The sequence below is a fragment of the Apteryx rowi genome, unplaced genomic scaffold (genome assembly GCF_003343035.1).
Source record: "Apteryx rowi isolate R43461 unplaced genomic scaffold, aptRow1 scaffold_406, whole genome shotgun sequence".
NCBI lineage: Eukaryota > Metazoa > Chordata > Aves > Apterygiformes > Apterygidae > Apteryx > Apteryx rowi.
This window is the reverse complement of record NW_020450588.1, coordinates 741,675-769,061: the sequence shown is the minus strand read 5'-3', so window position 1 is coordinate 769,061 and position 27,387 is coordinate 741,675. Positions and strand designations below refer to the sequence as shown.

Here is a 27,387-nt window from a genome sequence, read left to right as displayed (position 1 = left end):
GAAGGGCGCGGGGGCAATGCTCTGATGGGTACCATGGACTTTAAGGCAGATCCCAGTGCAGTCACCATCAATTTGCTGCTTATTGTCCACCCCGAGAAGACAACGAGCAAGCAAAAAGTGCCGAGGGACAGACGGGCGGAAAGCGGTGCCTCAGCCCCGCGCCCAGGTAAAGCCCTGCCTGCACTCGTGGCGAGGGAGGGGAGGGCTGCAGACGCAGCGCCAGAGACGCTGAGTGGAGCGGCAGCTTTGGAACAGGGTTTGGGGTTTTGCCCGTCTCTCTCCTCTACCCCTTCTATTTAAAGCAGCACGCTGCAAACCCCCCAAACTCCAAACTTTCTCGCAGAAACCCAGCTTGGCTTCGCAGGTCCTTTCTCGTGCAGGAGAACCCCTCCTCTCGCAACGGCACGGGCAGGGCACGGCGCACGCCGCGGGCTGCACGTCGCTCAGCGTCCGGCTCTGGCGTCCCGCTCGGCGGCCAGGGCGCGGAGGAGGCGACACGCGCACGGGTACTAATCTGAGGACCGTGTTTGCACCTTGCTCTGTCCTGCGACAGCCCCGAGAAGCCTCCGCAGGCTCGCGCAGCAGGGAGCGAGCTCAGCTGCTGAGCCCCAGACCAGCGCCGGTCGCAGAGGAACCCAGGGACAAAACTGTTTGGTTTGAAGTGTGCCTAGGCTTTGTCTCCAGCGATGACTACCCTGAGCCATTTATAGCAGCAGTTTGGGACAGTCTCCCCTGGCCTAGCTGCTATCCCTTCAGGGGATCTTCCAAAAAGCTACGGCTGTGCTCTGCAAATGCAAGGAGCTGAAAGGAAAAAAAGGAATATTTCTGCCCTAGCTCTAAAACCCTGGGGAAAAGCTCGCTCTATCATACAACCAGGTCCAGGTCAGCAAGGGTAGGCAGGGCCGACACAGCAGGTATGCTCATGCTTCATCTAACGGGGCATCTTAKAGCTTCCCAAATACAAGCAAGCCCTGTGGAAGCCACTCAGGTTYCAAAGATTGTACTGTCTCCCTTCTGGCACTTCATGCTCCAGCAACAGGGGCTGCAACAAATACTACAGATGAGGCAGGAAAGGTGTCTCCTGATGACACCTGAATTCAGTTGTTGTGATGGATCAGATGAAAGATTTAGGGATGCTTGGCCTTCAGCCCCCGCCAGAACCTCGTACGCGCAAGTGGCATGCACATATTGCAGTGCCGGAAATCCCTCACCGAGACCCCCGACGAGCTGGGAGGTTTGGTCTGCACGGCAGAGACCAAAGCTTGGGTCCCATCAAGGCAGGGCTGATGCATGCTAAAATCCAGGTTGCAGAGGAGGAGAGAGCAGCCCAATGGGAAGGGATCTAATGACTGACAACTCCACAGCATTTTTGAGTGGGTTTTTTTCAGAAATAATGCCTAGTTGACGTGCTCCCCTCTCACGGGGCAATTCTGCCTGTATCTGTGTTTTGTTCCTGGGGCCATGCTGCATGCAGAAGGACCGTCTGCCAATCTCGTGTTTGTATTTTACAGGTTTACAGGAGGATGGAAATGGAAACAACAGATCACAGCCACCGAAGGGGAGAGATTGTAACGGTATGTTGTCTTCTCACTCTACGTGTGGGAAAACCGGGCTGCRGATAAACTAACCACAGTACACAAAATCCATTTGCAGGCTTTTAGCACCCAGCTGTGCCTCTCGAGCAACAACGTGCTTGAGACAACCCATCTGCTTCAGCCCTTTGGCGGGGTTTGCTAAAGGCGCTCGGAGGCCCTGGGGTCACGTGTCGCAGGACGGGCCGTGTCCCCTCCGAGCTCGCCCGTCCCCCGTGGGCAGGGTGCACATCAGGACGGCGGTGGCACACCGCAGAGCCCATGCACCGTGGGCAGGGGACTCTCCCGCAAGCTGTCACGGAGCTAGGTCATATTTCAGGTGCATGGAGCTCTTTTACATTTCACAGCCAGCTGATGGCAGGGGAAACTCAGTGCCCCAAATTGCTCAGGCTGCAGAGAGAGCTTCCAGAGACTTCCCCAGGATTCGCATAGCTTAAGGAGGATCTGTTGCGTGCAAGAAACGCTTGGGTTTTCAACCTGCCTGCCCACCACTCCTTTCCTCCTCTCTGCCCCTCAGACTGCTGAGCGCAGCTGGGCRAGTCAGGTGCGACTGCTCTCAAGGAAAGATGTGGCTGCTAGTCTTGAATGTTCCCCTGCCAGTTCCTCACCTCTCTGCCCTGAAACAGTTAGAAGTAACGGCTGAAGAGGTTATCCCTGGCTGCACACAACCGTGCTGCAGGACTGCGGCGCAACATGAACAAGCAGCTCCCAGGGAAGGGAACCAGACCAGCACGCTCGCTTTCCTGGCAGTCTAAACACAACGCGATGTCTAGCAGAGAAAGGCAAGGGACAAAGATCAAGCAAAAAGCCAGTTCATTAGAATAAACACCAGTTAGGCCTAATAGTACCAAACAGTTGATTCCGGTTATACTACACAGGAGCTTTGGTTCTGCAGGACCAGCCATAGCAGCACACAAAAGCCGTGGCTGTTACCAGCACACTGCTTGATAGGAGTCCTGATCCACGTCCCTCTGAAATCAGTGGCAGCCGGATAAAGCTCCCAGACTGAGCAAGCAAGCGATAGTTCACAGCAAGAGACAACTTCTTTTTTTAAAAAACAAATCTGATGGTATCACACACCAGATAACAAAAACCTTAATTCCACAAAGCAGACAAATACCCATCTCTGCAGAACGCTCCCTTGCTCCTCCGTCATGCTCAGGAGGGTCTGTAACTCTGCTGCAGCGCAGAAGCCAGAGCATCTATTACGAGCGAAGGGACAGCATTGACTAGCTACCACGCAGGACTAACTGCGGGACTAGGAGGATTTAGTGCAGATCTGCATACGGGAAACTTTTTCTTGCAGCTCTGCCTTAGGCACAATTTAAATCCCCTTGAGGATCACTAAGAAATTCTGATGTCAAAAGAACAGACAGAGCTCTTGATCCTCTAGCACCACAGGGGTTAATAAATTCACCTTTAATCAGCCACGTTAGCATCTTGATGAAGTCTCTGACGCCGCTGAGCAGCTGGGGCTGCTGCAATATTTACAAACTGTATTACATAAGCCTACCCTGAACCATACGGCAATAAACAGCCTGCTGCCCCATACAGTGCAGCAAAATCTCATAATTCACGGGCCTGATTCTTGTCACAGCCACGAGTTACGAATGGTATCTGGCCTTCAGGACAAGCTGTCAAAAGGAGGCTCCTTGCCCTGGTCTCTTGTGGCTGGCAGGACACGGATCCCATGACACTTTGAAAAAGAGCAAGGGATCGCCCTCACGTCCTGGCCAGCATCCATCCTCCCTGCGGCAGGGTCCGGCACGCACAGCCGTACGCGAGCCATCACGCCCGGCATTCGCTGACCGCGCTGTCAAACTGTCAGCGCAGCCCCGAGGGATGGATTTACGCCGCGTGCAACGGCGTGCAACGCGGGAGCGCTCGGCACCCCCAGCCCCGGGCCCGCCAGGTGCTCCGTCCCCGGCGAGACGGCCCCTGCCGCAGGGAACCGGCGGTCCCAGCCGGCGCCGGGGAGGAAGGGGCAGCTCGCGCCCCGGCGGCGCTGAGGTGCCGTGCACGGGCCAGCGCTCCCCACAAAGAGACAAATTTCCTCCGCTCCAAGCCAGGCCTCCCCAAAGCAGCTCCCCGCGCCCAGCCAACGTCCTCCCCGAGCGACAGGGCTCGCTCCCGACGGGCCGCTTTCCCCCGCTGTTCGCGCCATGCGAGCGCGAGCCCCTGGCACCGGGCCACACGCTATCATCTCCCGCCGGACCGTTCGCCTCGCGAGCCGGAGCGGCGAGTCGGGTTTGCGGTGTCATTACTTACTTCGCTGCCGAGCAAATTTACGGGTTTAATCTGCCGCCGCTCTGGGCACCTCCATCAGCACGCCTCCCCTCTCGCCGAGGCACTGAGATGTTTTTCTTCATCCAATCAGGCCAGCAAGTCCCCAGGGAGCCCTACGAGCAGACGCAAGCCGTTACTTCTTACTCCAACGAAGGTGAGTGGTGACCCAAGGGATAACGATTTTTCAGGGCAGGGCTTCAGACAGCTCCTGCTCGAGTTTTTTTTGGTGATAAAATAGGCTCAGAACACCCAAAAGAGAAAAAAAAAAAAAGCCACGCTGACGATTCCTTATCTCGAGCAGGAAGAATTAAAACCCCAGACCAGCTCTCGGGCTCCTTGGGCTTTCCGCAGCCCGAGCACTCGGGGCACAGCAGAAGCTGTGAACAGCTCCCGCAGTCCTGCTCCCGTGCGCTTGGGTTTCGCCCRCTGGCAAAGCGCTCCCGGCGAACCCCAGGCCTCCCTCCAGCTCTCGCCCGGCAGACCCGTGCCAGCCCGACCGTAGCACTCAGCTGCCAGAGGTGCGTCTCCAGCAGGACAGCCGGGTTGACAAGCCCACCTAACACAGATCTCCTGGACCCCAGAACAAGCCCACACCTTCCTCCCAGCCGAAGCTCCCTGGGGTCCACGTTGGGAGCCCACGCTCAGCCACGGCCAAGCTCAAGGTATAGCCGGCAAGGGCGACGCTTGGGAGCGCGCTGCTCCTCAGGGCATAGCCTCAGCCCACGTGGACAGCCTACACGCTGTCCCAGGGCACACCACCGCCGTGCACCTGATCCGTCCTTGCAACGGTAACGGCAAACAGACAAGGTGGGAACGAGCCCAGCATCACTGCTGCYACGGTAGGTGGCACGTATGGCTTACCTAGAGCCCGTGCCACCCATAGGGCAGCGGGAAGGCTGGCRGCTGGGGCCACCAGCACCCTTGTCCTCTCGCTGTGGATGCGTGGAGGTGCTCCTGGAGCACCTACCTTTCCACCATCTCCCTGACCGCCAGGACACAGCACAGATGTAACCAAAAAGACCAGCAAAAAAAMCATACTCTCACCAGTACTGGTGGAAGGGGGTGAGGACTGGAAAAAATAATGCTCACAAAAGTTCAGTTTAAGAGTTGATCCCTTTCATAGGGATCTACTGCACAAGGTGCCTTCCCTGCACTAGAGCGCTTTGCCGGGGCAGCGCCAGCACAGCTCTTCCACAAAGCACTGCCGGGACTCATCCAGGCGAGAACCGGAAAAATAGCAAGCGTTTCCGCAGTAGGTCAAAATAATATCTTTATACCTCATGACAGAACCATCTCCCGTTTCATCTCCTCTGTCAGTTCCACAGAAGTGCTCACACACTCAAAGGCTTGCCACTTCCGCACAAAGTAGGTCTTGATTGGGAACAGTAAAAAAGTGCTATRAAAACATCAGCAGCCATTTCATACCATTAGTTTTTAAAGCAGACAGATGTATCACTTAGAAAAATGTCTATGGGCTTACTTTTTAGGATTTATTAAATGTCTTTTAAGTTCACTAGAAAAAAAAATGCATTCCTCACTGTTAAATCTGCTTTGTGAGAATGAAGAATTTTAATTTATGGGGAAAAATGGAGAAAGTGGAAGTCAGCAAGAAACCCCACAAAAATCCAAAAGATAAAAATAATCTTCAAAAATGAAGAAAGACATGTTGAGAAAATCATACTATTTGCACACAGGCGTGCCTTCAAGAAACAACTACCTTTTGCTTCAGGATTAACTGATGCGATATACCAACCAGCTCTAATCCTGACACCCTGATATTTGCAACCATCCAAGAACTGGAGTCAAGCTCCAGGATTTAGAAGGGTTTTACAGTTTGTACAGTTTTTCTCACCTTCTGCTGTTGAGGTTTAAATGACACTGAACATTTCTGCATAATCGCAAGAGACACAAAACTTTTTTTAAAGTTAAATTCTGAGAAATAGTTATTCTTTGATGAAAGTGCAGATTCCCACCTAATTAACTTGTTCCAAGAGATGGGTTTTATGGAAAACCCCAAATGTCAGGAGACTCTCGATGAAATTGCAAGAGCTAACAAGGGCTATTAGATGGCAGTCCCAGGACACATGAACATCTTGACCTTTAGTCTCCAAAATAACTTCTCACTGTCTGATCCAAAACGAGGAGCCCACAAGTGTACCAAAGTCCTCCAGAGAAACCTCGAGGTTAAGAAACCTTCTAAACTACTTGCCAAAAAATGCAGTCTCTTTCAAAAAGTTCTAGAATTTTTTGCAAGACACCCCCTAGCTTTTTTCCCTTCTAATTCTCTCTCACTTTCAGAATGAAACTTTAAACAAAAGACCCCCAAATTTTCTTGTGAGGTTCTCTGAGAATCGTGACATGGACAGTGTGGGTTTCTCAGCGCCCAACTGCTTCTGCCCTCAGACGGCTCTGACGAAGTTCTGCCTGTTAGACGCAATAGCCTGTCCGGATATTTTAATATCACAAGTCAAACCTCTTTCATAGCTTTGCATCTTTTTCTATTTTACTCCTGAGAAAAATCRGTGAAAGAAATTGATGATCTTTTTACCATACCTCCACTGAGAAACATTTAATATGTTTAAAAAAAAACCAAAACACTCATTAAACCACAGCATAATCCTCCTTGAGGACCTCTGCTTTATTTATGGACCTGCTTGGTACCGTCACTAATGCCAGAGGTACCTCCCGTTTTGCTAAAGTTAAGAGTCAGCTTTAGCGCCGTTTCGGAGAGGGGCATCAGCAGATGGGTTTGCCCCATGGCAGGAAGTCCCGGACCCAGCACGAAAGGAGCCCAGAGGAGCTGCCGTTTGCACCTCCCGCACGCATGGCCAGCACCCCCGAGCAGCAGGACTCTCTTCCCAATGAACAACGCGACTTGGGCTCAGCAGCCTGATGCCTTGCACCGATTTCCCTCTTCGTTCGCATTCGCTTGCTGCTTGTTTCCCCTTTCTTACAGAGTTTCTCGCTGTTTCTTGCAGGAACTCAGGTGACAGTGGAGATACACCCCAGAGACACCACCCCACAACTGCTCAAGAAACTCTCCTTCGGAAAAGGTACGGCCCTGCTTGACGTGCTGGCGCAGTGAAGTTGCAGCCTCGCAGGCGTGCCGCAGCAGAGCGCGTCGCCGGCTCGTCCGCGTGCTGCGGCGCTCAGGGCATCGCGGTGACAGAAAGACGATATGAGATTGGGGAAGGAAGCAAAATGCTTTCCAAAGGAAAAGCTAGCGCTGCAGCACAAGCGCAGGGCGCGTTCGGGCATTCGTGTGAGCGCAGGCCAGAGGGCCCTTACTGAGAGGGTCTCGCGTGCGGGCACAGCTGGTGCCTCGCTCGGAGCTTCAGGGACTGCGGTGGCCAGGGAATCACAAATATTCCTGGTGTCTCTGCGGGAGTCGGCGAGACGCCATGCGACGTGTCCTGCACGTACACTCCCAGGCAAACAAGTTTAGGAGGGGAGCCTAAAAACAGCAAAATGGCAAGAGTAAAGTTCAGTTCTCAGCCTTAACCCCGCTGAACATGCAACCACCAGAGTGGCAACCACATTTCAGCCTCAGAACAGCCACCTCTTGGGAGTAGGTAAAGCCACATCTGCCTTCATTTGTCATTCCAGGGCTATCACTTCTTGACACCATTGAGTCCCCACATCTTGGAGGCTACTGCTGAGGGCAGAACCTTCCCACCACAGTGGATAAACCACTACCAACAGAAACAAAAAGGTTTCTAAAGCATAATACAATGTGGGCCGGGCCCATAGACTTAACATCTTTCCAGCAGAAAGCACCAAGGACAGGCCAACGGGAAACGGGGAAGCATTCCTCCCTTTGTGGGGAGCCTCTGGGAGCTCGAGGGGGCTGCCGCCAGGACAGGGCGTCACACTGCTCACGAGAGGCCCCTCGAGCCAGAGTACGGGTTGCCACAGCAGCGCAGTGATTTAACCGACTGTGCCGCCGTCGTTGCAGGTCTCCGGAAGCCCAGTCTGAGAGGCCGGGACAACAAAGGTGAGGCTGCTCTACTGCAGCACGTTTCTCCGTGCAAACCCACGCGCCCAGGCTTAGGGGAGTTGCTCCCAGAAGGGGATAGACTCCCTTCTCCCCTGCTGGGGCCTGTCATCTTGAAGCTCTTGAGAAGCTGCCAGCACCCGAGGTCAGATGCTGACTGTGCTGCTTGGAGGTGGCCCTATGCCCGGTCTCCCTGCTGGGCAGATGCAGCTGTACCCTGCCAGTGCCTGGACCTTAAGAAGCAGCTGGTGGTGACAGCAAAATCCTTCTGCTTCTGGGGTGGGAGGGTCTCCTCCAAAGGCCATGGGATTACACAGGTGGTGACAGTCTGGAGGCTGCAATGTCCCTCAAAAATCCCTCCAGCTGCTGCAGGGCTCTCTGCAAAGTTATCATCTAACAACTGCTTCAGGCAAGAGCTGGAGCTCAGATCTCTCCACAACACGCACGCACTCTCATTTCTTCCATGCCACGAGCAGTTTGGCTGGGTGGTGAGCAGGGGTTTGGTGTTCCCAGCCCTCAGGCTAGAACAGGAGATGTTTGACTGCTCGGGAATGTGGCATCTGCAAGAGCCACGAGACCGCGGGGAGGGGAAGCAGGGCACAGTGATGATCCAGGGGGCTTTCTACCCTCTGTGCCCRCTCTCCCCAATGTGATTAACTTGCATGTCCAAGTGCAAGCAAATGGGCAGAGAAAAGCCTGAATTCCAACTTCTTCCACCCAAGCCGGTTCACCAAATTCACTTATTTTTGTCTGTTCTTTCTCTCTTATTAAGAGCTGCTTGACTCACGCTCTCTTCTCCACTTTGCCAGGTTTCCAAAAGACTGAAGCCCCACGGCCACCGAGTGGAAAAGACCTGCACGGTAACTATTACCTGTTACATCATAGCTCGATGCCACCGGCACAGTTGGGCACAATGTGGGGCAGCCCCACAYGGGAAGCCCATCAGTCCTAGAAACAGAACTTGCTCTGCTCCAGACCTAAACCAAAGTGCATTGACAAGTGATTTAATTTCCGTTATCACAAGTAGGTGCAGCTTCCCTATCCTCTATTTATCTGGGTGGTAAAAGAGGATGGTTTGGGGAATGTCACACCTACTTGAGATGTTCTCAAGGCTCTCCATATCTGAGGAAGGCTTCTCTGTAAAGAGGCATGATGCACATTTTCTAACTGCCAAGGTAATAGCACAAGACTACATGAGGAATGGAGGACCCTGCATCTGGAGGGAGCCTTTGCAGCCATAACCTGACAAAGACTAAAACTGATAACCAATTTTAAAAAACCATCCAGTTCCCAAAAGGCAAAAAGTAATTTTCAGAGCTGTATAGAATAGGAACCTTTAAATGTGTAAATCTGCTTTATCTCTCCTTAGGTCAGCGTAATAGCCCTTTTCAGTGAAAACAGAGATAAACAAACAAGCCTGTTAGAGAAACAGATGCTGCGTGCTCGCACCCAGGTTTTGGCAGACAGGCACCTACCCAGCGCGGGGAAGGACAGCAGGTGCTGGTCACCTGTGTCCTAACTGGCAGGCTCCACCGTCGCCAGGACATGGGGAGGCCGCACGGAGCCGAGGACACTCGTGCGAGCCAGACTCGCAGAGCTCCGCTCCCCTAATCCCTCCCCGGGGCAGAGGCTTCCGAGAAGAGCGAGGCTCGTGTTAGCAAGCTATCTTTGCAGTTCAGACACAGACTTTCAAGGTGAAGGGGAAAGGCACTAGGAGGTGGCCAACCCCCCAGAGGGCTGGAGGGAGCTGATGGCAAGGAGGCCAGAGCCCAATTTGGGGGAGATGGAGAAGGAATACGATGAATAGATTTCAGGAGCGCCCCCAGGTTTCCAGCTAAGATAGGCAGCTCTCACCGCCTCTCACGCRTCTGGATCCCACTGGCACAAGGCAGCAGGCAGCCAGGCAGCAGAGGGATATCCCACCCGCCTAGCAAGGTTCATATCCAAACCAGTACACAATAAGCCAAAGTCTCTGTGCCCCCGCACACAGCCCGAGGCGCTTGCCTTCTCCCTGCCACCCATCGCTAAGCAAACAGCAGCTCTACAAGCACCATTCATTCACCTCTTCTAGCACTTTGGAGCTGCACGACAGCATTTTCATTTGATGACCTCTTAAATCCTTGTTTCCTGAGAAATAACAATCCTACAGAGATACCTTGAAAAATGTCTTTAGTCCTAAATGGCTTTGACAGCACATAGCAGGGGGAGAGAGAGCTGTAGAGCTCAATTCTTGCTAGCTCAGAAGAAACAGGAGCGCTGAGCACAGAGTGCGGGCCAGGGGAGATGTCCATCTGATCCATCTGTGCGCTGAGCTGCAGCTGGAACGCTCTGGTAGCTCAGTGACTGGTGAGAGAAATGTCAGCTCATTTGGAAAATGTCACAGAAATAAGCTAGTGGATGAATTAGGATAACTTATTACACCTTCATCCACACAGAGAAGCCCAGAGCCTACAAAGATGCACACAGAGCAGTAAGCGCATCGATTTCAACACGACTGCTCCCCGTGCAGTGTTACTCACATGCCTGAATTTGTGCAGAATCGTGGCCCTTTCCTGGGCAAAACAGCCATCTTTTTCAGCGAGACTAACCGAAGAAATGCAGCTCTTTGCCGGATTTGAAAAAGGTCTGTGTTTTTGCTAAGGTATCCACAGCACAGATGCTCCCCGGTACTTCTGCATTACATCTTGCTCACCTACACGCAATATTCTGGGATTTTCTATGCTATTATGCAGTGCTGAAGATGCAGAGGCACCTCCTGCTCAAGCTATGCCCAGATTATACTAGCTAGGCAGGATGAACCCTGCTCTCCACGCAGCTGGCAAGGAAATCCTGTGGGTGCCCTGGTGTCCCCTGCTTTCTAAGCACCTGCTGATGGGCAATGCCTCTGGGGACCAGACAGGAGGCAGGAAGCTCTGCTGTGTCCCCTTGTTCTAGTGTTCAGCCAGGAAAAATTTCCCCTGAGACAATAACAACTCATTTCTTCACAGCATATCCATGGGACAAATCCTCTTTGAAATCCATGCCAGTAGACCTGCAGCAATTTGAGAAGCTGGATGCCTACGCATTAAAAGTAAGTCATGCTTTCGCCTCTGTCCCCCTCCCAGCACTCACTCCACTGCGGCCGCTCCTTGAAACCTAGCTGCAAGCACTAATGTCAGCTCAGTCTGAGCTACCGGGCAAGTGCCTCAAAGTCCACGGTGAAAAAACATTTCTGTGCATACATCAGCAAGAGAGATCCCACTCCAGGAGGAAAACTAAGACCCAAAATATTTCTTGCTTGAAGTGTGGAATTACAGCTTTGTATTTCTATTATTAGTGAAGCTCAAGTTAGAGCAGAGTGCTGGCAGGGGTCCTCCTAGCGTTAGCAGGATAAGGGAGCAGGAGGAAAGGTAGATCCACCACACCATTTCGTCATTACAATCTTGCAATGCTTTCTCCTTACAAACAGGTAAATGTCAAGAACAGCGTAGAAGAACTCGTTACAGCCCTGCTTAAACAAGCCCGGACTGACCTGGAGAAAGTCCGAGCCATTTGGATGTGGATATGCCACCATATAGGTAGGCTGAGACCTTGGATTGACAGAGCCTCTGTACATAATGCCATTGCTGTCACTCTCATTACACTGCAATTGCAGTTTACTATATATCTTGTGGGCAGACTCACACAAGGGCTTGCAGTGGGTGGAAGGAAGAGTTGTATACGTGTATATATTTATCCAGAAATATATTCAGAGGTTATTTACCATCACCATTTCCATACTCCCTCTCCTAGCACTTCCAGGTCCTACAAGGTTTGTCTGTACATGATTTCTTTCCATGTGCTAAGCCTGCGACTCCTGCTCGATTTATTCAGTGGTGTTACCATATAATTTACTATCATCTAAGCAGCTGGAGCATAAAACCAGGCTGCCAACTACCAAAGGCTTGGTTGTCACATTCAGAGCAACCCAACGTCACCAGAAGTTTCACTGCCACCACTGTCCTGAATCCACGCACGCCCCATATAGCTGTTCCCGGAGCAGCCTGCATCCTGCCGCCTTTGCTCTGGGAGGGATTTTGCTGCTGCACCCTAGGTATTAGGTGCCTCATCTCCCAGGCATCACCAGGCTGCCCACCCAGCTCAGTGTCACCACAGCTACTTCTGCAGCTTCTCCATTGCTCCCCCTCTTCGGGCAGCAGACAACCCCTTGCAAGGAGCAGTTGTGACTGCCCAGCCCTGGGCTCAGCATAGCTAATCCTGGGCAAAGCACCCTTTTGCCTTTGACCCCTGCCTCTTGGCTGTTTTCACTGCCAGCTTTGCCCCTGTGTTTTGTGGATACATCTCATGCTCCATCTTCTACCTGGTGTCTGACTGTGTTAATCCTACTGGCGTGCACATCAGCCCACGTCAGAGCAGCACATCAGGGAGGCCAACTTCCATAAAACACGCTGTCACTTGCTTGATTGCAGTCCCTGCCTGTATCTGCACTCCTTCCTCAATCTGCTTGAGAATCACAGTCAGCCAGTTTCCCCCGGCCCTTCCTCCCAAACTCCACCTCAAACACCGGCATTTCTAAAATAACCAGCACGTGCAGAGGACAAAAAGAGGAGGCAGCAGAAGGGAAAGCCTCTCCAATCTGGCACATCATAGGGAGGAAAAACCTCCTTGGCCCAGGCCTCCCTGGGAGGACTGGATTTGCAGATTGATTGCATTTTGCATAACATATGCAAAAGTATTTTTTTTCCCCATTAACTCCTGCGGGGAGAGGAAGAAGTACAGCTATTCCTCCCCTCGCCTCTTCTGCGTTCCCTCAATCCTTGCCCCAACTGCCCCAGCCCCTTTCCCATGCCCCGGCTCCACACGCCCTACCCCGGCCTCCTGCCTCTTCGCCCATCCCACTCTTCAGGCGCCTTTTGCAGGGCAGGCACCTAACCTTGTCCTGCACAGCGCCTCGGACCAAAGAATTAGCGTCCTGGTTTTAATCTCACTCGCATCCCTGGCAGCTCCACGCGCAGGCGGCCAGGGATGCAAGTGGCAGATATTTTCCTAGCTTCAGGGCACAGACAGAAGCCGGACATGGCAGCCTGTCTCAACATAAGCCAATTCACAACACATGTAACAATAAGCGATGCTCGAATCGCTCAAATTATGATAAATACCCCAAGAGATGGGCAGCACGGGGTCTGCTGAGCTACAGGTTTGATAGCAGGTTTGGTGCAGTGCAGTTCACTAACTAAACGGGTCAGATGTCAGAAAGCAGAAGAGCGATTTTCGGAAGCATTGGCCTAATCTCACTCCCACTGAGATGAGTAGGAGTTTTGCCAGCAGTTGCACCGTTAGCATAGTTAGGTCAGTCCCAAACAGCCTCAGTCCTGCCCTTAAATTTGCACACTGCTGATTTTACTGCATTCCACGAAACCGAGAATTTGACTCATCCCAGCACTACACTCCAGTTGGCTGCTGATCATTCAGACTGCCTTTACATTAACTCATTTCTGTCCATGACTGTCTGGGTCAACAACAAAAAGTAAAGGTGGGAGATGGAATAGTCCTAAGTGACCAGAGCGTCATCCTCAATATGGGAGACATCTCCTGAGGAAAAGGGACACTGACCATATCAGGCATAAAACAAATAGTAGAGTCCTGCCTTTGGGCTAAGATTCTTCCATTTAAGAGCTGGGGTTAAATGGCCTATACTGTCTTGAGATTCAGTCTCCAGGATCTAAGGTTCCTCAGAGAACCCCCTACATTTGCACTCGTAGCCCAGGTCCACCTGGGATGCCTGGCCTGATTTGAACTGACCAGGAATCCACCCACCTTATACAATTCTCAGGGTGTCTCTGGTCCCTGGCAAGTATGTTTTGATCTTTCCACAATATTTTTTTTTACACCTTCTGGGTTCCTATTCTCCTTCCTTCCTGCATAGGTTGACCCCTATTTACATGCATAGGAAACAAATACAGTGCTAGGAATTTAAATCTGCTTAAAGAAACAAAATGTGCCTTAAAGAGGACTGAAATTATAAACCCCATCCTAGTTTGGACCTCATTTAAAGCGAGATAGCTGCCTCCTGGGTAGCTTCTCCCAACCCATTCAGCTCCTTGCCTGCCTGTGATTCACAACTACCTCCATGCAGCAGTAGCACTAAAAGAAACGCACACATTTTTAGTTATCTTTTATGCCAACTAGCATAAAAGAAAGAGAGCCAGGACTGTGCAGCCAACTAGCTCTCCCTACCCCTCAGAAAGTGTTCTGCAGCTTCGCCAGTGACCCAGTGAAAGCTGCAGGTCTAGAGCCTGCCTCTTCCTACAGCCCCATGGGCCAGCCCCGAGGCACCTATTAGCTGAGCCGCTTCCATAAAAGACAAGCAGTTGCAGCATTTCATCAAAGCATAAATACAGCGTGTTGCCGGCTTCTTTCCTCTTCCACAGCATTAAAGGAAGGGTGAATCAGCTGACGCAGCATTCCTCAGAGCTTTGTCAGAAAACTATGCTCGTATTTTAAGAAAGAGGTTATGGACACGACCAAGGTTGCTAAGTATTGAATTAACCTTCCCAGACCAGTTTCTCAAGCTCTTTTTGAAGGAACCCTGCTGTGCTGCTTTTCTGCATTCATTCAACAAATCAAGATTTCCTCCCCTTCCAAGTATTAATGCCCTGCCTATACTGAAATATGACTCACCTACAATAAACCATTTCAGGTGTTTGCCAACAAAAGACTTTCCAGGTATTTTTAATACAGATCGCTGGTAAAGAGTGCAAAAGGCTCGATGGTTTCCTTTGACAATAATGTGAGTCAGATTCCTTCAAATGCAGAGGTCTGTATTTTACCTCCAGATTACAATTTCCCCTGCACGGAGGCATGCCCCTGAGGAGGCCCGTTTTCTCCAAAAAGGTGCAAATAACCTCCCATTTGGATTTGACCACAGAATCCAAGCCCAGTCTTGGAACGAAAGGTGACCAGAAGACACATACATGTGATGCGAGATAGAGATATTGTCCCCTCTCCCCGCAAGAGTCCACAAGGGAAACATCCTTGTGTAGTACATACTGCAGCTCGTTTCTCGTTGTTTGTGCTCACGGAGATGGAAAATAATCTGAGCGTTGCTTCTGCTGCCCATCGATCCTATTGCCTCAGGCTTTTGGATGAACTTTAGTCTGTGTTCCTTCCTGCAGAATACGACGTAGTGGGCTACCATAACAAAAGCCAGCTGTCGTGCAAACCCATAGATGTGCTTCAGACGGGGAAGAGCATTTGTGAGGGATACGCTGGGCTCTTTGAGCAAATGTGCAGGTAAATTAAGCTCAGAAACATTCAATGCCAGGGAGAATTAACATTCATTGTCATCTCTGTGCCTATTCTGTCTGCCTTCGCATTGACTAATGTGACTTTAAGCAGGACTTGGAACCTTAGCTTTCAAACCATGCTGTGGAATAGCAGCAAGTCCTACAAAGGTCAATTTTGCTTCCTCATCCCCCTCCTTACTCCCCCCTCCCCAGCATAATTTACTTTGTGCCATCTGCTGAGCTTCGCATTGCATTAACATAATGGCAGATGAAAACACAGAGATAATTTGGTTAGAAGAGGCTAGGTTTTCCCTTTGAGTATCTGCACGTGAAGGTTAAAAGCATGGCAAGACTTAAACAACAAGGAACGTTGTCTGCAACACACGGCCATGTAAGAGGTAGGCGACGTCGCAGAAGGAGCTTTCCCAAATCCTCTGCAAATGCCCTCTCCCTCCGCTGCAGGGCTGCCATACTGATACCGCCTCGCACTTACCTCAGTGTTTTCAGCAGTCAGTCTCTTCACAGTCGAGGTCAATATTCTAATTCCTGTTTTATAGATGCATCGGAATGTAACGACTAAAATCCATTCTCCTGCCTACAAAAACTTTTGACTTCACCGGGGATTAGCTGCACAAATGAGCAGCATTTACCCCATAAAGGAAAGGGAGTAGGGCTTAATAATTACAAGTCCATTTCACATAAGAGGCAGCTCATTCCCTGGCAGAAAGCACAGATGCCTTTCATATGAATGTAGCACAAATTGCTTCTCCCTCACATTTCTCCAACCCCGGCAGAGAAACGAGATAGCTGTTGTATAAGGCAAACCGAGCGTCACAGCAGGGAACAGTATCTCACTTCTCACAGCTGTACGCAATAGGTTGGCTTACAAGAGCAGCGAAGACTGGCAATGAAGGGGCCTGTTAAGTTTGGGACGAGCCTTACATGAGAGGGTTGTCTAAAAGGAGACAACTGGATCTGACGGCTCGGAGACACAAAATTGGAAGGGGCCTCCAACTAACAGAAATTAATTCCGTACTTCCCTAAGAGCATGTGCTTGCAAGGTGGCTCTCGCGGAGTATCACTCCGTTCCCTTCTCAGCAGGCCAGCTTCCATTTACAAGTCACCTTTGGAAGAGAAAAACACACACACATGCACACACACCCCAGTTATTAAGTGGCACATTTCAGTAATGACTGGCTTTCCACACCATCCAAAAAGACTTGGGGAGATTTTCCACCATTAAATAAACAAAATGTGCAGGGAAAAGGCTACACACATATATATATTTTTTAAATATTGTGCCAGCTGCTAATGTGGTAAACACTTCCAACCAACAGCGTATCGCATGATATCTGATCTTGCTTTCTAAAGAGCAAAATAAAGAAATAGGATGATCAAGTATGAATTTAACACTGTATCTTAGGAAACAGCAATTAGAAAAAGTGGGGGAAATTAGCATCTGTTCATTAAAGAGCATATGCTTAGTTCATTTATAAAAAGCGATCTTCCAAGGATACCTTTTATTATTTAAAAACTTTGCTCATTTACTCTCCTCAATTCCTCAGTTCCAGGTTGATTATTTGTTTTGTCATTCAGAAAACCTCCCAGCCATCCAGTCTATTATTTTTGCCCCCCAAAATAGCTAAATGTTTATCCCATAGACTCCTCTACTGAAAAACTATAACCAAAGACAGCTTTCTTGTGAGAAGATCTCCTCATTATTTCTTCTTGCACAGTGTTCAAGTCTTATGCTGAGTCTAAGCATAAAGGCAGGAGGCAAAGAGCAGCCATCCTATTTAAAGGTTTATGGGGAAAGGGGGACTTCTAATTTGCTTTTTTTTTTCCTAGCTCCTGTTGAGGCAACTTTAACAAACAGCCCAATTTGCCAATCACCAGGAGCCCCCCAAAGCTCCTGCTGAAGTCAATGGTTGACACTGATTGAGTCCTAATTGTTTCAGTGTCAGCACAGAGTTCCTGTTGTAAACAGGACGCCGTCACCCCTGGCCGCTGCTTCGGCAGCCAAATTTCTTCTGATTAGCTCCGAGTCCTGTCATAGAGGAAAGGTGGGCATTTATAATGGGAAGTTAGTCACAAACCATCAGTTTCCAAACATCAGCCATAACAGAAATGAATGTAAACAAGTTTAGGACCAATATTTTAGGAGCATTTGTCAAAAACTGTCATCTCAGCTGACAACCAAACTCTAGGAGGTAGCCTGGCCGAGTGAATCGGGGAGGGTAAATGCATTAATTCAACTTAAGGCAAACCTAGCCTAGATGCAGGGAGAAACTCACTTACCAGATTTAGCAGTGAAGGCAAAACAATCATTTGCACTTCAGGGGTTTCAGCACAATCTTTAGGAGAACTGACTGCAGTTCTGACCACTGAGCATCTCCTTATTTAGAATTAGTCTGCAAATAATCCAGGTTTCACCTCTTCTTGCTTTTCACCTTTTCTACAGGGAGTAACTGCCTCTTTCCTCTCAGGCACCGGAGTGTACAAGTACCTACCACAAGTATAAACCTTTCTGTCTCCCTCTGGAGAAGCCAGAGGTGCTGCTTCTTTAGATGAAATCAAAGTCAAACCTGAAATCAAAGTCAAACCTGGAATCAAAGGGAAAGTGCTATTGAATTTTAAAGTGACACTTGCAATAGGATCCAGACTATTTCCCATTCTTCTTGAAACAGAAGAGCAACTTAGCTTTTAACCATCTTGGTGCACTAAGCAGATGTTGCCAGCTGTTTCTTAAATCAGTTCTTCTAGCCCACCATGTACTTAGGTCATCTTCTATCATCATACCACCCACCTTAAGCATTTCTGTAGATCTTCTCAGTCCTCCTTCTGTGTGGTTAATTTATCTGTATAAAAATCATTTAAACAACAGACATGATTACTCACTCTTCTCATCAATACCGGATTGCTCTAACAAGGATGCTTTTAGGCTGTTTTTTGTTTAACTACTATTAAAGAGCCCATTATTAAGATGCTCTAACTTTTCTCTTGGGAACTTTGAACACATCCAAGCACAAACCGCTTGTCGCACTTAGCTAACTTCCACTTCAAGTGAGAGCAGAGAGAATAAAGGGCAGAACTTGGCCCTTAATATTCTGTTTGAATATGCCAGCAATGAGGAATGCCTAGAGGAGCCTGGAAGGATTAGATGCCAATCCCCACGGAGTCAGTGAGAATTTGGTGCTTAGCTCCCACTAGGCCTCTTTCAAACTCCTAGGATCAAATCTTCCTTAAAGCTCCTGGGCCAGCTCCTAATCTCAGTTACATCGTGTAAATCCAAGCTCTCACCAGTCACGTCAGTGGAGTTGCTCCAGATTTACTGCCCAGCTCCATGTTAGCATTTGGCTCGCGAGCAACTGAGGGCTGGCAAAGACTTGATGGATGACCCRCGATACCAGGTTTCTCAATGGAATTCCTCCCAGTCTTGCCATATTCATTTTGAATTCCTCCTGTGACAGGCTGTGCCTCGCTACCCCTGCGTAAGAGTCTATTCCACATTACGCTAGAGCACTGACTTGCATGTTCCCTACTACAGATTGCGTTGGTTCTGTACTAGCTGTCTTCGGTAGGAACGTTGCACTGCCGTGTCTCCCCTCTCGGCATACCTCTGCCTTCTCTCCGCGGGGTACCCAATTTGCGCTCCCAGCTGATGCCCAATCAGCTCTTTGCAGTGGTGATCCTGTTTTTGATTCTCTTTCTCACAGAAGGAGTATCGAATAACTAAACAATACAAAGACTTGCAGGCTTGAGTTTAGTACGTCTGTATGGAAAGCTGATGAGACCACCTTCCCTTTAAACCAACATCTTCTTCATGGAAAAAGAGGTATTCCCTACAAACACTACCGCAGTGCCAGTTCCTAGCCAGCCTCTCAGTTATCAGCCCTAGACTTCTTGAAAGTGTCCGACACTGGCCAAGCATCTGTCCATCGTTTCATAGCAGGCTACTTATCTTTCCCATACATATCACTTTTCTTCACACCGAGTTAAATCCACATTTTGCAGATAAACTTGCTCTTGAAGCATGCACAGTTTATTACTTAAGATAGCTGTTCCATTTAACATACTTTTCAATGAAGCAGAAAAAAAACAGTACCATCCTACACAAAACAATCCTCTAAGTGAAGCAAGTTTAGACCAATGCTGAAATAAGATGCCAACGTTAGAATCCATCGCTGTCAGCTGCAGAGAGCTTATTAACATATTGCTTGTTTAAATCCTATTTACACATCAACAGGCATTCATTATAAAAAAATACTGAGACTTTCTTTAATCATCTGTGCTCTGAGAAAACACAAGTTCACTCTTTAAGGAAACTAAGCCAGCATCTACAACCCAGTGAGGTCTCAGATCTTAGTCACTGGTGTCAAACATCTGGGCCCACTATTTCAGAGAGAACGCAAGCATGCACAAACGCACTCTCATTTTATAATTACATGGGCTAATTGTGGACAGCGTCAAAGGGACTCCACTGAATGACAAGACAGAGAACAATTTAACACATGTTGTCATCTTCCTCCACAAATGTTGAACTGAGGCCTGGTGCATCAGGCAAAAGAGGGAAGATTCAAAACATGGCAGAGAAAGGCCCCTTCCTCCAGTGGGACACTGTCCGAGTGCCTGTGCAAAGACTGTAAGGAAGAAAGAGTGGCCCCTATACAACATCAACAGCCTTGGGCATCATTGCGTTGGGTTCCTGTCACCTGCCCACCTCGTATGAAGCTGTTCACTCCCACAGCCCAGAAAGCCACAGTCTCTACTTGATGTCACTAGTCAAAGAGGAGGACTTGCCCATCTACAGAAGGCTGAGGAGATCATGCCATGCTGTAGGGAGAGCCACCAGCTTGTCACAGATGCAATGTGCCCAGAGTTTTACACCCTGGACAGCCAGCAAAAAGACTGCGCAGATGTGCTGATATACTGGTATGGGAAGGCGGTTAAAGGAACCCTGCACAAAGTACAGAGACTGGCATATCAACAAGAATAGGTGTCCCAGCTAACAGAAAGGTTTCCATGAATTAGAACATGGAATAACCTAGRTATCTAGGACAATAGTGTTAGTAGTTTGTCACCAGGGTCAAGGATTCTAGTTTTCAAAAAGAATTACGCTTGCATACTCAGACTTTTAAAACCCCTAACTCCCACAAAACTCAGCTACAAAGAGGCACATAAAGAGCTTATGRACTTGGTCCCAGTTGACTACAGGATTCAAGTTCTGCAGAAGTGCTGATTTTGCTCCTCATGTCCTTTCACAGAAGTGCATTAAATGGCTTAAAATAGAAGTCTCCTGCTACATCTTACTGTTTCTTCTTAGCATTGCAGGAATCCAGTGCATGAAGTTATCGGGATACTCTAAGGGGTACGGGTACAAGATGGGGCAGACCTTTACAGGGGACTCTGACCATACCTGGAACGCTGTCTATCTTGACGGAAGGTGGCATTTGCTCGACAGCACCTGGGGAAGTGGTTCTGTTGATGATTCTTTCAGCAAGTTCACCTTCAGGTAAAGGACCAATCTCTATGTTAATACATAAACCCACCACAAACAAAGGCAGAAGGAAAGCTGATGGGTGAATACAAGAGGCACCAAACAGTGCCAAATTTTAGGCCCCACAGCAAGACCCAAAGCCCTGAGCAAGGTATCCAGGCTGCCTACACAGGGCACGGAGGGTGTTCCTGTAGAAAGGCAATGACCCTCAGCAGGAAGCAATGTAACTGCTAGAATAGAGACACTAGTTTCATGTATCACAGCTTCAGCAGGGCTAGGCACTTTACGCAAGACTGCGTGGCACTTGATTCACAGCTTAAAGCTGCCTAAGGGGTTGTCCCACACTTAAACAACAAGCCAAGCCTTTCTCCAGGAGCCCGTGGTGGCTCCTGGAGAAAGATACTCTGGTTTTATCCAAAAGCTCAGCTTTTGCCTTGGATATGGAAGACCAAAGCTCAGGTTCCTCCTCTGCCTGGAGGATTTCAAACCCACGGATTCTCAGCAGACCAAAACACTCCAGCCTCCTCCTGTTGAAACCACTACCACTTAGCAGCAGCAGAACTAGCTATTTATAGTTACTCTATTTCCTTTAATCTCTTCCTTCTTGTTCCAGGTACAATGAGTTTTATTTTCTGACCCACCCAGCTCTGTTCATTAACAACCACTTCCCGGACAACAGTAACTGGCAGCTTCTTAAACCAGCTCTGGCGCTGAAAGATTTCGAGAACAACATGCTGCACAACAGTACCTTTTACACGCTGGGCCTGCTGGCCGCACACCCAGCGACAGGGGTCATCCAAACAGGTAACAGCCTGCGGAGGGGAGCTGCAGAGCACTCGCCCTCTGGGCAGCCCTGCACTCACCACGCACCCTTGCTTTGATGAGTTACCAGCACAGCACTTCCTAGGCTCCTGGGGCACAGGAGGGTCAAGGGGTTGGTTGGTTTGGTTGGCTTTAAGCTGCAAAAATATTGTTACAGCCCCTGGGCCAAAGAAAGCCTCAGCAAGCAGCTGAGGATAGCTTACCCTATCAGTATCAGCGGTGTGAAATTAGACGTGTTGCTATTATATTTTGCAATTTGAGATAGCCTTGGTATTAGCAACTCCAGTGCAAAAACGAAACAAAAACTTTTACYGTGTTCCAAAAGCTTGCCTTACTGATGCATAAACAGGCGCTTTCTTATGCAACTGCTCAGCACCTTACGTCCAGCAGCTCCTACCAAACCTATTCAGGTAACACCACTGACCTATAGGGCACACACACAAAATCACCTTTCTCAGATTTTAGCCGAGGCACTAGATAATTGTTTTTCAAATGCAAAGAGCACCTAGAGTTAAAATTGAAAGGCAACAAGATTTTAGGACTTAATGTTGTCTTAAAGTTGTTTGGGAGTGGACTCGTAGGAAGATTATTTCACGGCTGTGCACTGCAGGGTTCTTGCACCTCTCTGAAGTTGCTTGGAGCAACTGCTGGACTAGAAATCGGGTCTGATCAGGTCCTGAGCACATGGGCTGATGATACTTTCAGCTACACTTCACATAGACTTTCATATTCTACAGGACCACAGTTCTGTTTCATTTTATTTCAAAATAGGACATCTCCCAAACAGAAGCCACTCTTCACCTTGCACTTTGAAGGATGCTCATTTAAGACAACAGTTGACAAGCTGTAACCAGTTTACTGTGAAGGAAGTGGCAATTCATTGGGACACATTAGTCTTCCAGGATAGGGCATACACACAAAAATGCACTAAGGGAAACTCCTATGCGTTTTCTTTTTCTCTTGTATTTCATAGTAAATGGAAAAGCAGCTATATCGGTGGATTGCCGTTCTTCCATGTTATTTACATTTAAGCTGAAGGGAATACAGGAGCACGGTTTAATGACTTTGAGAAAACACGGAATGACGCTAGAAGTCTATCCCCAGAAGACAGGCAGTCACAAGCTGCAGATCTTTGCCAAGCCCTCCAAAGCCTCAGAAGATGTCTACAACTGTGTGTTAGAATATGTCCTGGAGTGCAAGTCTGTGGACAAGAGCATGCGTTTCCCAAAGGACCTCCACCAGCCTGTTGGACCAAGCTGGTTCTCAGAGCGGCAAGGATTCCTGAGGCCGTCACACCCTAACCCCATCATTCACACCAACGACGGGCGGTGTTCTGTTACCTTCACCCTGGGCAAAGACATAAGTGTCTTAGCCTCACTGCACTCTGATAACAGCAGCCTCACAGAGGACATGAGAAGGCGGCACATCATGCAAATCCATCGTGGGAACCAAATTGAGCTTAAGATCCACCTCCCCCACGCAGGGAACTTTGTTCTGAAAATCTATGCCAAGAAGAAGTCAGATCCTGGCAATTATGACTACATCTTCAACTACCTCATCTCTTGCCTGAACACTGAAGTTAAGTGGCCAGCTTTCCCTCAGAGTTACAGCAAGTGGGCGGAAGACTACGAAATACTGGAGCCGCTCTCCAGCTTGCTGCCAGCGAATCGCAACGTTCAGTTTAAACTCAAACTGCACGGGATAGCGAAGGTGCTCGTTCAAGCTGACAACACTTATCCTCTGACCCGGAGTAGAGACGGCTACTGGCAGGGAACCTGCAACACTTCTGGATGCACAGAGGTGTTTGTGATGGTGCACGAGAACGCTAACCACAGTTTTTACTCACATGTTCTGAAATACGAAGTTGAGGCCCAGTAAAACACTCTCCCTTGTTTTTTCACTCACCTGCATGAACCAACATTTTCAACATGCCTAAAAGCAATAAGGCTTTATGAGATTGTTAGCTATGGACCATAAGAAAAGTCTTATTATGGCTACTCCAAGAGGAATCCAGCTAGTTACACAGCAGAATGAAGCAAGCACCCTATATTTTTAAGCAGTGATGTAGAACATGAGGAATTTAAGGATATTTAAATCAGATTTCTGTTTATCTTTAGTCTAGTTGCAAAATACATCCTAGAAGAGAAAAGCGTTAGGAAGAAGATACAGAATGCGAAGTTTTCTTGTGCACTTCATTGTCTTACAAATTTAAGTGATACTGCAAAATGACTTTTTACACTGCATCTTAAATCCAATAAACAAAATTTTTACCTTTTTATATTAGTGTATTTGAATTGTAAACACTTTTCCTGCAATATTAATACTATGATCATATCTCAAGCATAAAGGTGTTTCCAAAACTAAAACCACAGCAAAATGGAGAATAAAAGTTCTCAAAAATCACTCCTTATTCCAATTCATCTGTGCAAGACTGGAATTAATGAACATAAGGGGTTACAGGCTGAGTGACCTCATTATCACGAAGAAAGTTTTATTCGGTGCCCTAGCCTTGGAAAAATGTACACGCATAAGGCAGAGGTGGTCTTCTGGTGAACCTCACCTGCATTACAAGTCATAAGATCAAGCAACATTTTCATAAGAGATTCAGATGTCCGCAACTGTTAGCGTGACCCGAGGGATATTATGTTTGAACTTGAATTTAAAATAAATCTGTTATGCTTTTGCATTCTATTTCATTGATCAAATGATACAAACTCCTCTTTGCAAAGTTGCTGTATTTTCCAGTGTGCTTTCTATACCTCTCCTCCCCGCATGACTGGGTGGTAAAAGTTATATACATGATAACGAAGGGTTGCCCCTCACCTCCAGCTAGTTCACCACCTCTGGTCCCTCCTAGGTTGTTCCCTCTACCCCGGAATCCAGACTCAAGCTCTGATTTTAAGGAAGTTGGTAAGTGTGCAGGGAACCTGGAGCCATATTCAAGTAGCAGAGCTCTCAAAAAGGATGCAGGCTACTGGAGACACAGCTTTTAAGTATAAATAGCATTATTTAACAAAGTTTATTACAGAATGCCGGGAGAATAGCAATGCTTTACGGGTTTGAGGCTTTTTTCCTTCATACTTTGAGACAAGGAGGCTGCGCACATGACAAAAGCAGCTCCCCAAACAGCTAAGTGTCTTTGCCCTCAAAAACTGGCAGCAGCTCCCTGCAGGAACACTAACAAGCCTTGTAGCCCAGCAGGCATCCATTCCCCGGACAGCAACACATACCGAACAGCACAGATGCAGATACCAGAAAAAACTCAGGGGTGTTTTGCTTGCCTCGGACCTTGAAGGTGAAAGCAAGCCTTCTCTGTAGGCACAGACAGCCCTCATTTATTTTGGTCTATAGCAGGGGAATTGTTTTTTCTTTAGATCCTATTTTCAGATCAAGGAGGACACAGGTTCAGTACAGCTTTCTGTTACAGGCCAAGCCGATCCAGCCACTTACTTCACTTCTTGCAACGGGGAGGGATAAGGAGGCACCCCAAAGAGAGGGTTTGAGAACTAAAGGAAAGTACTTCCACATAACAGGGTCAAGGATACCAGTCACCCAAACAGACGTGCCATGTTCACTTACATGTATGCAGAGGCGACYAGGTGAACTGCTATCTCTCCAGCTCTCCTTTAGACTGAATCCGTCTCCACCTCCACTGTTTGATGCTTGTTCAGCCAGGTTCGTGTCTCGTGTCTTCAGAGCTGCGACCGCAGTGACAGGCAACTACGACAGGCAGCTCTGTGGGGCTAGCACACAGCCCCAGCCCTCCCAAGACCCTCACCGTCCCACATGCGCAGATGCCTGGGCTCCCTTCCGGTGGCCAACCATGGTAAAGCCTCTCGGCCCAGCTACACAGGTATAAATACAGCCCACGCTCCTCTACCTCCAAAACTTCCTTTCAAAAGATCTCTCTGTGTGCTCTATTTCTGTCTCAAGATGGCAAGACAAAAAAAATTTATCCCACGGGAGCAGGAAGGACAATTCATACACTATTGCCCTCCGCCTAGCAAAAATCTCAGGGAGCATTTCCCTCCTCCCCGTACACAACGCCACAAAACTCAGATACCTGTAACGATGCACACGTATACAAGCCCACATACTCATTTAACCCCCCAAAGTAAAGGGTGACCCAACGGGCTGTCACATCACACCCACAGAAGAGCATCTGCCTCTCGCTAAAGGCAGGCAAAGCCTGCAATAGCTTTCCGCTTTTGGGATGCCCAGCTGGTGCACACAGAAGCGCTGCACACAGACTTCCAGATTTTTGTTTCAAACAGAAAGCAAACATCTGGCTCAGCCCTGCAAGGGTGTAAGAAATCCTTTGGTGTTATTGAAAGGATGAGTTCAAAGACACAAAAAACCCTCTCCAGCTTCATTAATTATAAAGCTGCCGGGACCAAGCRATTATTCCAAGGGATGCTTGACACTGCAAAGGCAGAGGAGAATGCCTGAGAAACCCTGCAGCCCCAGATAAAAGCACCTCAGAAGCCTGTACGTGCTGTGACATCTCCCTCGGGGATAAACAAGTCTTTCTCCTCCCCCTCATAAAAAATGCACATTCCTCAGCGTAGCTGAGAGAACATCTCTGGAACCGACTCCTCAGTTATCTCCAGACTATCGGCCCTCCCATTCCRGTCGGAGTTCTCCTTTGGCACACACTGGGGCTCGACAGCTTTTGTAATCCGAAGAATTCAGAGCACTCAGCGTGTTTTGAAAATGTCCCCTTTCTCAATAAAGGTAAACTGAACATCTCTATCTCTGGCAAGTGTCTCTCAGCACTTCCACCCACCCACTAGTTAACTGCCTCACCAGTGGCACAGAGACAAGCGTATCCAATGGGATGCTAACAGTATTTCCATGCCAGCTATAAGAAAGGCACGCGCCCAAAAACGAGCCATGCAATAAGACCAGGTAACTGTTTGACTCATTGCACTGGCTGCTAAACCTCTGTCCTCCTCCCCTGTTGTCCATGCACAGGATCTCCAGAAACACACAAGAGTCCACGGCACTGCACATCTGCAAACAGAGAAGGCACGAAAGAGAGCATGTGCACTGCTGCTGGGGCTTCCAAGACATCTTGGCCATGCCTGACAACCTATCAATGAGCGGGGGGAAAAAAGATTTTTTTTTTTTAATATTCTTTGGCCCTTTTAAGACAGTTTCCAGACATTCTCTAGTGTTGTCCCAACAGCCCATGTAACCAGCCAGTACTTAAAAGACCTTCTCAGATTGCTTCCATCAGCGTGCAGGCCGCTGGTGAGGTAGATATGGTCTCTGGCACATTTCTACTTGCCAAGAATCCCATAACCTTCCAGTCCTCTTCCTGGGAATATATAAGCAAGCATTGTCAGGCCAGCTTAAAAAACTAGCTTTTAGCCACACCTGCTTCCCAGGAACTCTATCCCACTATTGCCACCTCAGAGCCAAAGACTTTCTGCCTCCTCCACACAGGGCTTACCACAAACTATACTGTAACCTTCTGTTTTAAGTCAAGCATCCACTCAGTCCCATAGCTTACCTTCTGGTCAGACTTTTCTATATAGAATTTACTGCCCAAGGCAACAGCCTGTGTTTCTAACTCTTACTGAATGAATGTAAGTGCCCCTTCTATCATGCCTGAAAGAAGGCTGCATGACACACTCACCTGCTTGAGCCGAGCCAGTGATTACCTACAGCAGAAGACCTTCCTCCTGACAGCCAGTAAAGTCTGTCTTCCCAACACTACTAACAGCTTCCCAGGCCGATCTTCTCCCCCGCTAGAAATCAGTAGTTCTTCAGGACACAATGGTTTGCTCTTTCCCATGAAGCAACAGGAATCCCCCCCTTTCTGAATTATTTATCACTTAAGGAAATACAAAGAAAAGGATAACAGGAAGCACCAAGTTCTTCATCTAGAATGGGGAGGGGGATGTTCTACTTCTAAAAAAACAAACA

General features: G+C 48.7%; 1 protein-coding gene across 1 annotated transcript; it reads left to right on the top strand.

Annotated features, from left to right (window-relative positions):
* On the top strand, nucleotides 1–27,387 carry KY (kyphoscoliosis peptidase). The gene is made up of 13 exons (XM_026075534.1): nucleotides 1–145; nucleotides 480–491; nucleotides 1,512–1,574; nucleotides 3,970–4,032; nucleotides 6,857–6,936; nucleotides 7,845–7,872; nucleotides 8,682–8,732; nucleotides 10,860–10,942; nucleotides 11,321–11,429; nucleotides 15,027–15,144; nucleotides 20,461–20,649; nucleotides 21,248–21,438; nucleotides 22,430–27,387. The coding sequence occupies exons 1-13, from the start codon at nucleotides 25–27 to the stop codon at nucleotides 23,332–23,334; spliced, it is 2,013 nt and encodes a 670-aa protein (XP_025931319.1). The 5' UTR covers nucleotides 1–24; the 3' UTR covers nucleotides 23,335–27,387.

What these genes read in the sequence shown, in the direction of transcription:
- KY (XM_026075534.1), top strand. Translation starts at nt 25, where the DNA reads ATGGGTACCATGGACTTTAAGGCAGATCCCAGTGCAGTCACCATCAAT. An exon ending in CTCTTTGAGCAAATGTGCAG is followed by an intron (nt 15,145 to 20,460) that starts GTAAATTAAGCT and finishes GTTTCTTCTTAG; the next exon opens with CATTGCAGGAATCCAGTGCA. An exon ending in GACAGGGGTCATCCAAACAG is followed by an intron (nt 21,439 to 22,429) that starts GTAACAGCCTGC and finishes TGTATTTCATAG; the next exon opens with TAAATGGAAAAGCAGCTATA.